This window comes from Corvus kubaryi, unplaced genomic scaffold, assembly GCF_017639235.1.
Source record: "Corvus kubaryi isolate FWS band 111438036 unplaced genomic scaffold, C.kubaryi_AGA036_p1.0 37398, whole genome shotgun sequence".
Lineage (NCBI taxonomy): Eukaryota > Metazoa > Chordata > Aves > Passeriformes > Corvidae > Corvus > Corvus kubaryi.
Window position 1 is genome coordinate 20,141,307 of NW_024581137.1, and position 13,165 is coordinate 20,154,471.

The 13,165-nt window shown below is 41.1% G+C and overlaps 1 protein-coding gene across 2 annotated transcripts in view; it reads left to right on the top strand.

Annotated features, from left to right (window-relative positions):
* The first annotated feature begins 526 nt into the window (after positions 1 to 526).
* TOP2B (DNA topoisomerase II beta) overlaps positions 527 to 13,165 on the top strand; it is a 60,578-nt gene continuing 47,939 nt past the window's right edge. For both annotated transcript variants that reach the window (XM_042043045.1, XM_042043046.1), the window contains exon 1: positions 527 to 936. In XM_042043045.1, coding sequence (XP_041898979.1) covers positions 877 to 936 — 60 coding nt within the window. In that variant the 5' untranslated portion in view covers positions 527 to 876. The remainder of the gene's footprint in view (positions 937 to 13,165) is intronic.

Here is a 13,165-nt window from a genome sequence, read left to right on the forward strand (position 1 = left end):
ACGTCACACGCGCCCTCTCCTTCTGGCTTCTCCGATTGGCCGGCGCCGCGCGCTGCCTTCCCGCCTCCAGCGCGCGATTGGCGCGCCTGCCCGTGATTGGCGGGCACAAGGCGCGGGGGGAGAAGAGGCCCGGGCTGGCTGCGTGGGGAGAAGCGGCCGCGGCGCGGACGCGGAACGGGGCCGGCGCGGTTATTTATTGTCTTTGCGCGGCGCCCCGGCGGCTGCAGCGGTTTGGGGGCTGTGCGGGGAGGGGACAGGGAGGAGGCGACGGCGGGGGAGCGACACCGGGCACCGGGACGCAGGGTGGAAAGAGGAGAGGAAGAAGGAGGGGGCCGGGCCAGCTCCGGGTGTGCGTGTGTGCGGGGGGCACGGGGAGGGGGGGTCTGCGCGGGAACGCGCGCGCGCGGGGCGGGAAGGGAGGGAGGGAGTGAACGAGGGAGGGAGGGGACGAGGGAGGAGGGAGGGGGGGGGGGATTTTTTTTTAGTATTAATCTGTTTCCCGGCCCTTTGTGGCTGCGGGGGGGGACGGCCCGGGGGTGAGGAGGAGGGCGGGAGGCAGCAGCGCTACGGCGGCGATAGCGGTGGCTGTTGTTGCCGCCGCTGCCGCCGCAAGGCGAAGGGACCGGCCCGTCGTCCCTTTAAACTAGCGAGAACCGCAGGCCCGGCCGGGCCCGCCCGCCCTCTCGCTGCCTCCCCCCCGGCGGAAGGGGCGCTTTGTGCGGGCCCCTCGGCCGCCCTTCCTCGGTGCCGGGGCGCCGGTGAGGGCGGGAGAGGCGCGAAGGGCGGGCGCGGAGCGGCCCCAGGCGCGGTGTCGGTGCCGGCTCTCCCGGCCGCCTCCGAGCGCCCTCGCCTCGGCTGAGGAGAGACGGGCAGAAAATGGCAAAGTCTGGAGGAGGAGGAGGAGGCGGCGGCGGCAGCGGCGGGCTGACTTGGGTGGTAAGTTGTGGGGCTGCGTTTTGTTGTTCGTGGGGTTTGCTGCTCGTGTTTTATTATTATTTCTCTTTGCGTCCCTTGCGTGTGTGGAAAGAGCGCGGGTTAGCTTTGAAAGGAGAGAAGAAGCTGAGGGCTGGCGTGGAAAGGGAAGCGCTGTAGAGCCGCCGCTCGGTGGAGGGCTCCGGGGTAGGAGGAGAAAGCCTGGGTTTGGAATTGGTGTTACAGGAGGGGAGCTTTTATCCATGGGGGGGGGTCTCCTCGGGGTGCTGGGAGCCGTAGGGAAGAGGTCAGTCTGTGAGCAAGCAGGTGGGAAGGAGCCTCCCGCCCTGGGAAGAGCGGGTGGATCATCAGGGCTGTCTTGAAGTCGCTGTCCTCCACAGCGAGATGTGGTCTGTCTGTCCCGCCAGAGTTGCAGGTGTTGCGTCTTGTTCCTAGAGCAAAGCCTTTGCGGGCTAGCAGAGGGGCTCTGTGTTGATCCCATTTTCTTTTCTAGCTGTGTGAAAGGGCAACACCTGAAGTTCCCAAATTTCAGAGACAGGGAGCAGGAGCTGTGTGCTTGCTCTTCCATCTTGGCATTCAACTTCATCATCTTCCAGAAGTTGTAGCTCTAGCAGACCTAAGAGGGGGTGTTTTACTGCCTTTCGCGGATTGGTTGGAAGTATTAAGATTAGAGAAAGTGCTGGTTATAACTGACTCCAGAACTGGTGAATTCTTTTGAGCCTCCTTATAGTCCTTTGAGAGTTCAAGCCCTGGCTCCCAGTGCAGAGGTGCTCTCCCCGTCTGTAGTAACAGTGGATGCTCTCAGGTTTTGGTGAGACCTGAGAGGAAGGAGGAGCAAAGGTGACCTGAAGGGGTCTGGTTCAACCAATCAGTAACTCCCCTGCCTTTCTCTTGTTCAACATAGAGGCGTAACTTCTTTAATGTTTAAGCAGAAGACACTGTATCTTTATTGATAGGCGGTGAAGTATCTTTAATCAAATACATGTGCATCACAGAGGTAGGAACTTCTAACAAGTCTTGCTAAAGAGGGTAACAGTAAACTCATTCTTGTGTCCTTCTACATCTTGGAGCTGTAAAGAAGTACTATTGGAGTGAACAAATCCTGTGTGTTCTGATGGTGGACTATTTCCATGGCTCTAATTACTGCATTTTATGCCGGTAATTCTCTTTAATTTTATGAAGGTGGCAGCATGGAAAGGTATATAAAAAACCGTGCAAGTTTCTGGGCGTGCCACTTGAAATTAGACAGTTTAGACATGGGAACAGCCCTAAGTTGAAAAGCTAAAATTACTCTCATTTCTTTCTGCAATACTTTGTGATCTTTGTCAGCTGTGGTCTTTGGATGGCTCTTCAGAATTAAGATTTTTACCATCTAGGTTCGACCAAGTAATTGAAAGTTTTACAGCTCATACAGAAAGCTGCAGAATGAAGTGTGAAAATTACTGAATAGGCATTTTTAATGAAACATGTTCTTAAATGTAATGGGGTTGAAATTATGGTGAGTCAACAGATTCCTACAACTGGAAATGATCAAACTTTTCGTTCTCTAAAAGCAGTAAAAGTTAAAAGTGTTTTTGTCAGTTCAGAGTAGTTGTAGGGAAATAATCAGATTTTAGTTAAAATTGTGTTCATTTATTTTTTCAGAAAACAGTGGGACATTCTTTCTTTCTCTCATGTGCATTTTAAAAGATTTAAAAAGATTTCTGAGCCAGCTCCTAAAGCCAGACCTGTTCCATGCCAGCTGTAGAACACTGGCATACAAAAGAACAGTATTGTTGTAATACTGAAGTGGATGGGGCCATGGCCAGTGTGCCAGGCTGAAAAATATGTTGGTTTAGGTGGTGGTTCATTTGTGGATGATCATATGCTGTCCTTGAGGGTGAGAGGTACAGAAGCAGGGACAGAATAGTTTCAGCTGTCTGGCTTTAATCTGCTTGCCATATATCTGCTGGATATGCAACCACTTGCAGTTTGGTTGTAGGTCGTTTTGAAACCACCTTGATTTCTTTAGAGTTCTTGCTAGTGTGTTGAAACCACTAGAATGCTTCTCTGTCTGAGTAATGTAGTCTCTGTAGTTTGTGGTTTCTTAATAAGACCACGAGTTAAACAATTGAAGGGTAACAGAAGAAAGTCTGGCCCTAAAGATGAGGAAACATTTAAAACTTGGTGGGATGTTAATTTATGTTCCAAACTAGCAGATCCTGTGTACATAACCTAGTTGCTCCCATTTTAGTGAAGAGCTGTGTGTGTAACTTCAGCTTTGGGTGTGATTCAAAGAGCATGCTTGTAGGTAGGAAAGAATTACATGCAGTTGTGAAAAAGGAAAGGTACTTCCTATGATAGAGAATTTGCCCTAGAGTGAATTCCATAACGAGACATCATACAAGCATCAGGTGATAACCTACTTTTACTTTTAAAAGCAAAAGGAATTAAATGTTTATGGACACAAACAGCAAGTCCTCTGTGTTTTCAGCTGTAACAGGACTTGAAGAAATATAACTAACTGGCTGGTAAGCAGGCACAATTACCAGTGTTGGGGACACATGAGAGTATAAAAACTGAAAATATTTACTGGGAAAATGATTTAGCATTATTTAACTGAAGACAAACCAAGATAACCTCTGATTTATAAAATGTACTTATTTGGTTTTTTAATAGCTTTTTTTTTCTTGGTCTCGTTGATGATTTTCTGAAACCAACTTGCAGCTCTGCACTCTAGTAGTTGGTAGAAGGTGGAGTTTTGACCAACAGAGTGATATAAATTACTTTTGGTGGGTGATCTCCACGTGTCACTCACAGAAGTGCTAAGTTGTATTAAGAGTTAGTTATAAAAGCATGGATTTGTGACTAGAAGAGTTTTCATTGGTGAAATGTAATGGCATTTTCTAATGCTAGAAAAACTTACTTTGAACAAAAGAAATAATTCTTCAGCCTCTGTGTTTAGGAACTACAGAACATGAATTGTAATGGTACAGTAATAGCACTTAATCTTTTTTTATAAATATGCCTTTTATAGTGAAGGCAAAGCCATTGCAAGTAATGCTCTGAAGTGCATTGGTTCTGATACAATGGTAATGCTCACAAAACTGAGTATTTCAAACAAGCAACTTTTAATCACTTACTTCTGTCAGTGTTTTCAAGAGTTTCTTCTTGACCCTAAGAGCTACATGAACTTGATAAATGGAAGCTGAGACTACTGATAATAATTTAGAGCTTTGAACACCACTTCCATTTTCCTGTCCTTGGTAAAAGGGACATGTTTCAGCTCTAGGAAATGCTAGCTTAAAGTGAATATGTGCTGAGTGTTCATGTGACTTCTCTTTTAAAAAAATACCATTAATATCTGCTCCTTGAATGGAGCAGAAAGGAAATAAGGTATGTTATTAACAGATGGAAATATTGCATATATTTGGGTTATACTTGTTTGAATAAATACAGTAGATGTGTATATTGGTAAGTGAAAAGAACCAGCCTTGTCTTTCTTTTATTGTTTCATTTGAAATCAAATAGTTTTAACTGTAATAAAGGGATGACTTTCAGTTTCATTTGGCTTTTAATTAAAGAGGATTAAAACAAGTCTTCCTCTTGAAAAATGCCCGATAACTTCTACTGATGTGCCATAATTCACTGGTTATGGTTCCTGCACTGGGTGGTTTCTAACTTTATGGGTAGGTTTTATGCATCTGAAATCTGAACTGGATCTCTCCTGCCCCAGGGATCTGCCCATCACTGTTACACTGAGCTTTTTGACCATTCGTCTGATTTGGGAGCAGGGGCTTTTGGATGGGGGCAACACAGGAATTCCCTTCTTCTGCCAGTATAGTGCTTGGAGGGAGAGTGTTGGGATATGACAGCATGCCCAAGAGTTGCACTGTGTTACTGCTCTATCACAGGTCCATATCTATAGGGTATCAGGATATTGTCCTGCCTGAACGACAAACAGTTGGCAGATATGGTTCATTAATATGACCAAATTCTAATCAAATCTTCTGTTTTTAGAAATAAGCATACTGTCCTGGAGGTGAAGCAAGGGTAAATAGTCCTTTATCCTTTTTATTGCTGTTTATTACTATGCTATTCATTACAAAGAAAGAGTAAGTGGATGAAGTTCCTACTCCCGAGTCCTTTAGACCTCTTTAGTTGCCTCTCCGGGCCCATGTTAAAGCTCAGAGTTAGCTTTCTGTTCTTTCCATTTCTTTATCTGGATCAGGCCTTCTGTTTCTCCGCTGGCTGAAGCCGGGCTGGGGCACAGTTGTCACATATGTAACAGTTGTTACATGCGCTGTTAGTTTGTCTTATCTTTCCTCTGCTACGCTGCGGTGTCTACGGAGCAGGAGGGGGGCGGGGGAAAGGTCTTGTGCTGTTGCCAAGCCTTGTTCCAGTGCTCTTCTCTTGCTTTAGATGAGTGTCTGTCTGTCGCTATTATGGTGACCAGAGGACTGGGAGGTTTTTTGTCCGGTGTGTTCTTCCCCTCCCTCCCCCTCCTTTTTTCACAGTTATACAATGAAAGGAGGGTCAGACCTGAAATACTTGCCCTAATATATTAATATTTACTTTTACTAAACAGAATGTGTTTTGTAGGCTTTGAGCTATATAGTTATACCCAACAGTTGAGGGAAGCAGCATTCCCTTCTGGTCTTGTTGTATTTCTGATTCTGCTGCCCTTAAGGGAGCAGTGCTGAAAAGAGATGTCATGAGTCTCCTGGATATTCTAGCACCAGAGAGAAATGCTTGTGGCTCAGATGGGTGAGTCAGACGCAATAGTTCTGAAGAGGGATTCCTCAGATGTTTTGGTTTGCCTGCCAAAGAAAGAGTGGTTGCTTCTTATCCTCTACCCTCTACACCACCATTCATTAAATACTTTTGTTGTCCAGTCTTCTCCTTTTCAGAATGCTGAATAATGCAGGATCAAAGAAGAGATAGAGGTGATATCAAGTGGAGGCTTGGTGCTGGAACAGGATCGGGGCTACGTCTTTGACGGCAGCTGAGCCAGTCCCACAGCTCAGTACGTGCATCTGCACCCTCTGTATTCTGAGCTGGGGGGAAACCTCGTTCTAGCATAGGTGAAAGAGTGATGAATGCATAGGAGTGGGCAGCTAAATTATAACCAAGTCTAGGCAGGAATATATATCTCAGGGTTTGGGAGGGGAATTGATTTTGAAAGGTTTGTGGGCAATTACTTTAGGTGTTTGGTGGGGAAAGGTGTATGTTCAAGCGCGTGTCCTCTGTTAATGTTCGACCCATGTAGATTTCTGTGTGTGTGTGTACATTTAATTTCTAAGATGCCTGTGCTGTATTAAAGAGTAAGTAACGAATTACTTTATTTGAACAGATAAAATAACCTTTCCAAATAAAAGAACATGTAAGTGGTCTAAAATAGACAGCTTAGGTCTGAAAAAATTACTGATTAAATTTAGTATTTCATTTTCATTGACTTTGTTTTTCCAGAAGTAGGCTTTTACCTTGCATCTAAACTCTCTTGTGTGTCTATGTGCAAAGGCAGTCTGCAAACGCATGTTTATATTTCAAGTAATGAAAAGCAGCACAGGTGATTCATACCTGATGGATGTGAGCGATTTCATCCCTGGGAGTGAGTTTTTTATATATATATAACAGATTATATAGAGAAAACTTAAGAATGAAAACTGTCTAAGAAAACTTCATTTTCCTCATTTGAAACAGTAAATCTCTTGCAAGCCACCCACAGTGAAAATATTATTCAGCATTAAATAGGTGCTTTGAAAGTTTTAAAAAGCAAATTGAGCAAAAAATACATAGCTCTAAATGTGTATAAGTGTGTGAAGAAGCCTGTTTTGAAAATTGTGTGCTTGGAAACATAGTGGTGTCTTCTCAAGTACTTGTATTGGAACCCATATATTTTTGGAAGAATGTATTTTCAGGCTAGTATTTCAGATTTAAAGTAAATACTAAGTTAAGGCATATAAAATATTATTACTTAACTTCGTGAATAAATACTAAGATTTGAAGCATATTTTAAGTTCTAGCAACAAAAACAAGGTGTCAAGATCAAACACCAAATATTTATGTTGCAAACATAGAAGAAAACTGTTCCTGATACTTGAAGTGATAAACCAGCTCTTAGTAATTTTTATTCAAAAGAGTTTCCTAGCCATTTTCTTCAGGTGTTTCAGTAATGAGTACTCAAAAGTTTGGTGTGAAAAGCAGGGAAATATTCCTTCCCCCCTTGACAAGTGAGCATCAGATCTGCTATTTTTAAAATTTCAGTGTGATTGTAAATGCTTTTACTCTTACGAACTAAGTCCTTTCAAGTTGTGTTTTGAAGTGCGTTGTTAACTTGATATAATATCAGCTCATCTAGTTCCATTTAATAAAGCTATTTTAATATCCTGTCTGTGTCTTAACGCAATTCCAATTTACATAGAAATACAGTTTGCCACTGAAAGTAAAGTACTATTTCTATTTTTTTTTTTAATTTTGTGAAGGTGATAAATCTGTGTATTTGTTACACTATCCACATCTAGCAATTTCAGTGGGTTTTTTTCAGCAAGTAAGAAAAAAGGGTGTTAGCAAAGTTAGTGTAAAATCTGCCTGAGCTAGAACATTTCTGAAAGGTTCAGACCTAAACATCAGATCTATATTTTCCTTTGGACATAATTTAAAAAGCTACCTTAAAGGAAAAAAAAAAAAAAGAGAGAGAGAGACATGTAAAAGAGGATTAAAATGCTTATTCTACTATGGGTTTTTTTCCTGATTTGTGAAGTAGAATTGGAGTTGAGATATTAAACAGTCTGCCTTTTGTGGACACCACGTATCTTGACGAGGTGCTGATTTATTTTTGCTCTTTTTTAGTGATTTAGTGGGCCTGGTTAGTCTTGAGCTTCCTGTTCCTTCTTTAAGACATCGGAAAGTTGTGCAAAGAAAAAATGTATGAAAAACTGGGCAAATGTCTACCTTAGTGAGGTGCCAAAAACTCACACCGGCTTTCTCAATCTGTGAAGGAATCTTTAAGGAGAGAGCAAAATATTTTCTTGTCATGACAAAATACAGTACCCACGAGATAACATTGAGAAGTTATTTTCCTATAAATCAAAAGAAGCTGAGATAAAGCAGAGGAAAAAAATAGTAAAAAAAAAAAAAAAAGCTCTTGCAACCAGATAACTTGATATGTAATGTTTCCATAAGAGCAGTTAGAATTCTGGGGTCATCCCCTAAGCAGAGCATCTTTACTTATAAGAAATGGGTAGTGTGAGCTTCACTGGAGATATTTCCAGCTGTGCAATCCCTGGTAGCTCTGGGCTATCTGGAGTTTTTAGGGAAGATAGTGTAGTAGTGTGTGAGCATTTCAGTCCTGTATTTATTCCCTTGGTAGTTGTGTGTCACGATATAAAGGTAAAGGAGTGGCAAGTTGTCTGGGGAAAAATAACATTGTCTCAGTCCAGCTGATACAGAGAGTTCTGCTACCTGAAGTCATTCAGGCTGTTACTCCATGCATCAGCACAGAGCTTTCTGTTGGCTGAGGTAGTGTTTTTTGCAATACTCTGTTTAGTGATCCTAACTTAGTGTTTTCCACCACTCTTGTATTACAGCATCGTCATGAAAACTTTGAGGTGTCATTTCACAATCTTGGATTAAAATGGAGGCAAGTTGCTTGGAGGAGAGCCGTAGCAAGAAGTGAGGCAGTTACTCTATTTTGTTATTAGGTAGACCCAGAAGAGGGTTTTTCTTAAAACCACAAATAGGAGACTGTAAAAGCATGTGAGAAATTGGCTGGGGGTGGAGGAAGAAGTTCCATGCTTGTTTGCTAGTGGAGAAGGGAGGGAGGTGGTCCAGATGCTTGAGAGAAAACAAACCTCAAGTTGTATCATGTTGACCTGCGCTTCCTGATACTAGTTAAATCTTTCAGAATATGCCATGTAGACTTTCTTCTTTGCCAGCTGAGTGACAAACATGCATGTCAGGTAACAGAAAGGTGATGAAAATGCAAAACAATTTAAAAATTAATCTCAAAATATATTTGAAGCTGTTTTATGAGTCTTTTATATGGTACCTTTTATGGAGAGGTGGATTCTTCTGCCTGCCAAGACACAATTCTTAAATTGCAAATTAAAGGGTAGAGTTTTGATGATCTTCAAGATTGTCAGCACTTTTAGTGAACAATCCTGAAAGACTTTTCCTAATGACTTCTGTAGGAATGTTGTTGTGGGAGGATGAGTGGCTGAGGAAGAGAGGGGAGATTTGGAACAGTATTAAGGCTTTATTGACTCATTGATGCCTCTGTTTTCCTCCTTCTGAATTGCTGTAAATGTCTGGAACACCAACCTTCTGTTCCTTTCTCATGGAGTTTACTACAGAATTGAGACTAGAAAGTGTAGTATATTTATGAGGCTTCTAAAACATTTCAAGACTTGTAAAGTCTCCAGTGGAGGAGTAGATGTTGCATAGTAGGAGCTGAGCAGTTAAACTCAAGCTACTTTTTTGTAAGGAACACTGGATTCATATTTATTTTAATATGGCAGAAAAAAATAGTTTTGGAAACTAGAGAATACCAGAAAATGTGGCTGTGTTACCCTAAGTACTTCTAATTATAAAAAAATAGATTTTAGAGTGGAGCAAACTGTGGTGTGAATGTACAGAACTTGTTCAATATTCGGGACAGTTTCTTAAAAGGAAAAAAGCTCGTTAATTTTAATTTGCTTAGTGTTTTGTGTTAAGTGAATATGTTGCTATTGCTGTTCTGTTAAAGGTTCCAGGGAGAAGACTTCTAATAGTTTCTACTGATCATATTGCATTCCTTCTTAGAGCACCACGTGTACTGAAAGTATGAAAACCCCATGTATCACAGTGAAGGTGATTTAGTATTTCAGTGCAAGGTAGACAGGCAAATAACATAAAGCTATGTTATTATAAATAAATCCTAATATACTGATAGCTCTTACATTCATGAGAGCTTAAGAATTTGCTTCTCTTGTTCAGCAGAGGATTGCTTTCCACTGAAGAGTGCAATTGGATAAGTAACCTCTGAATGATATTTGGGCTCTCCTCTGTTACTGATATAGTGTGGCTGGTAGTCCTGAACCTGACCAGAAAAGTCTGGGTTTGGGGTGCTGTGTAGGATAAAATCTTCATGTGTGCCAGCTAACGTGAGCTCAAAAACTACCCTGCTGGATTTGTTCTCTCCATGCACTGTCTTGCAGCTTGAACACCTTGAATGTTGCTTTAGTCCTGCCTGAAGTTTTTTCTAAAGCTTTTTTTGTTAAAAATGAAGATAAGTCAGCAGAGAAAAAATACCTTCCAGTAGGATATGGGTTCAAGCTGGTCATAGAACCCAGAGCATCTGGGAGAATATATCCCAGTGCTGTTCTAGGGATGTGATACTTGACATACAGCCTGTATGGGCTTCAAAGATTTTGTTTTTCAGAAACAGGAATCTATCAGGTTGTGGCAAGTAATCCTTGCAGCTGGGAAATGGGAATGTGCTCAGAGTCTGGAATACTTCCACAGTGCTCAAACTGGTGATGCAGTAAAGTATTAAAAAAAGGTCAAGGATGTGGGAAACACTGAGTTATAAAGAGGTGCAGCCAGACACTGATAACCTGAAGTTCAGCTGTCAGAACCTCTAACGTTTTGATTTCTTGGCTAGTGGCGGGCTTGTGTGTGAGTTGGCTGGTGAAACAGTGGACCAAACAGATTTGGTCATTCTGTCATCAAACGGCTTCAGCCAGTGGTTCCAAAGACCGCTGCTGTCAGAATCTGTAAGAAAACACTCCTAAGATGTCTTAAAGTTTAACATTAATAAATTCCTTATTCTGTTAGAGTACTTTTTTCCCTTGTTTGTCTCTGAATATTATCTGGAAATAAGAGATTCTTAGAAGATGAATCTGTTACCAGATCATCCATGGATGTACTTTTTGATACTGTGTGAGCAGTAAAAAAGATAGTATTGGAATAGAACTTGTCAGTGGATAGACAACTAAAAAACTTCAGAGCAACAGAAAAATTTATCAATAAAATTCGATTTAGTTGTCACCATGAAAGGGCAGATGTTAGACACCTGCTTTTAAAGAACATAGTAAAGATCAGGATCTGAATGTATTGCTGATTGTGTACAAGCCTATGCCAATTAAAGCATAACTATTGCTGTATGAACTTAATATAAGTGAAAGTGAATTCATATTTAGAACAATATACATAATTTTCTGGTCAGAAGTAATTACAGTGAGCAGACATATTTGCACAAAGCTGTTACTCTTCAAAAAGAATGGAGAAAGCAAATCCGTAAATTTTCATTTAAATCTGGTGTGCCTCTATGTTGTGTATTAATAATCCTAAAATAAAAATGATGCTACTTTTATGTTGTTTAGGTATTTACTAGGAAGATAAAGCTCTGCAGTTCCAAGAGTGTAATTTCATTAGTGCAGCTAAGCAATCTAGCAATACCTGTTGAAAAGTGTGGGATTTTTTTTAACCATATCCTCCTAGCTGTATGTTTCTGCTCCTTTCCTTGCACCACTAACTTGTCTGATTCTCTAGCAGGCTTTTTCAGAAAAGTGAGCCAGTGGACAACTGATTGCTTCTGGTTAATGAAAAATAGGGAAAAGCTGTGTTTGGTCTCTGTACCAGATTGTTGTGAGGTGGACTTGATTCCACTATAAGGAATAGAGGAGGGAAGAAAGAAGGAATTTTTCCTTTTTGGCAGCAAGTAACTGTTGGTTTTCTATAGTAGGGAAATCTGACCATTCTGAAGCTATTCCATAACCAAATCATTGCTAAGCTCTATGTAACATGATGCTTTCAGAGTCCAGAGTGAAGTGTCAGAATCAGCAGATTAAAAAAAAAAAAAAAAAGTAGGAATTTAAAATGAACAAATGTGTTAGTCTCACTGGTTCTGGGTGAATATGCCAGGAACTCCTTTCCATGATCAGCTTTGGGAAGGATGTGATAGATTTAGTTCATGTCACTAATGGTATGCAGCAGTCTATGGAAATTTGCTGTGGTAAGAGGGAACTGTTACTTTTGTGTGTTTTCATCTTGGCAGGAGAGCCCAACCATTTGTTAAACACAGCAGGAGAGTGGTTTATTTTCAAACTCCCTCTAGTTTTGTTTTCATGGTGGGAGGTATTCTCAGCCAGAGTTTTCTTTGGGAAGATTGCAAAATGTTTAGGTAAAATTTTATTCATTGTGTATTTTTCTAGGGCAAGAAGAGGCCATTATGATCCAATATATGATACCCTACAGTCAAGTGCATGTTATCTGTAGAATTCCCTAGTAATTATCATATTGCACCTTTACAGGTTTTTTTTTTTAAGGTATAGCATATCTCCTTCAGAAGAGATAGTTTTGTTTTGAACTGTAATCCCTGGATTTCATTACTTAATTAACCTCCCTCCCAAGGTTTTACAGCTTAATTAAACTCAAAATTTACTGTCTTGTCCCACTAAATGTGCTTATCCTACACTTTATTTAAGGAAATGTAGGGCACATGGCATGTACTTTTCTAAATTGTTATGTCCCAGGGCTGCATTTGCCTGTTCAGGAGTGTGTATCAGGAGTATTCATTATATGGAGTAGTTTTATGAGGTTAAGGCAGAAAAGACAAAGCCAAAGGGAAGGAAACTTCTTGTTCACCTACATATTCTCTCCTAGGCTCATTTATGCTTGTCTGCCAATGAAGAAAATGAGCCCATTTCTTGCCGCCCAATAGGGTTAAGAAAGAATGGGCAGACTAAAGAAAAATGGTTTGTTAGTGTTGTTGTATGGAGATATTTTGCAGTGGAGGAGAAGATGACAGTGGCCAATACAAAATTAGGTTTGTGTAAGTGGGGAGAAACATTAACATTAATATTAACACTCTTCAGGTTTTTTGACTTGCTATGGTGTGGAATTCATCTACTTAAGTAAAAGTAAAGCTTTCACTTAAAGTAAGGAGTCAGACCAAGGATATATATTCCAGCTATGGCAAGATTGAAACTGATGATGAAACCTGCCTTCTTTGTTGTAGCTTTACATGTTTTTGTGCATTTAGATAGGAATAGATTTTCTCTGGTGCTGCCAAACTCTCCAGATCAAGTGTGTATTAAGATTTAGCTGTATTAAGTACAGCTGTTTGCAGCCTAAGTAACCAAACTCAGCATGGTGGTTCAAAATGCAGAGGAAGATGACATGACCCCGTTTTCATTACAAAAAGGCAATAAAAATCTCTGACTTAATATGGATGTCACACATGCCTTGTTACACACAGAAATGTCAATGG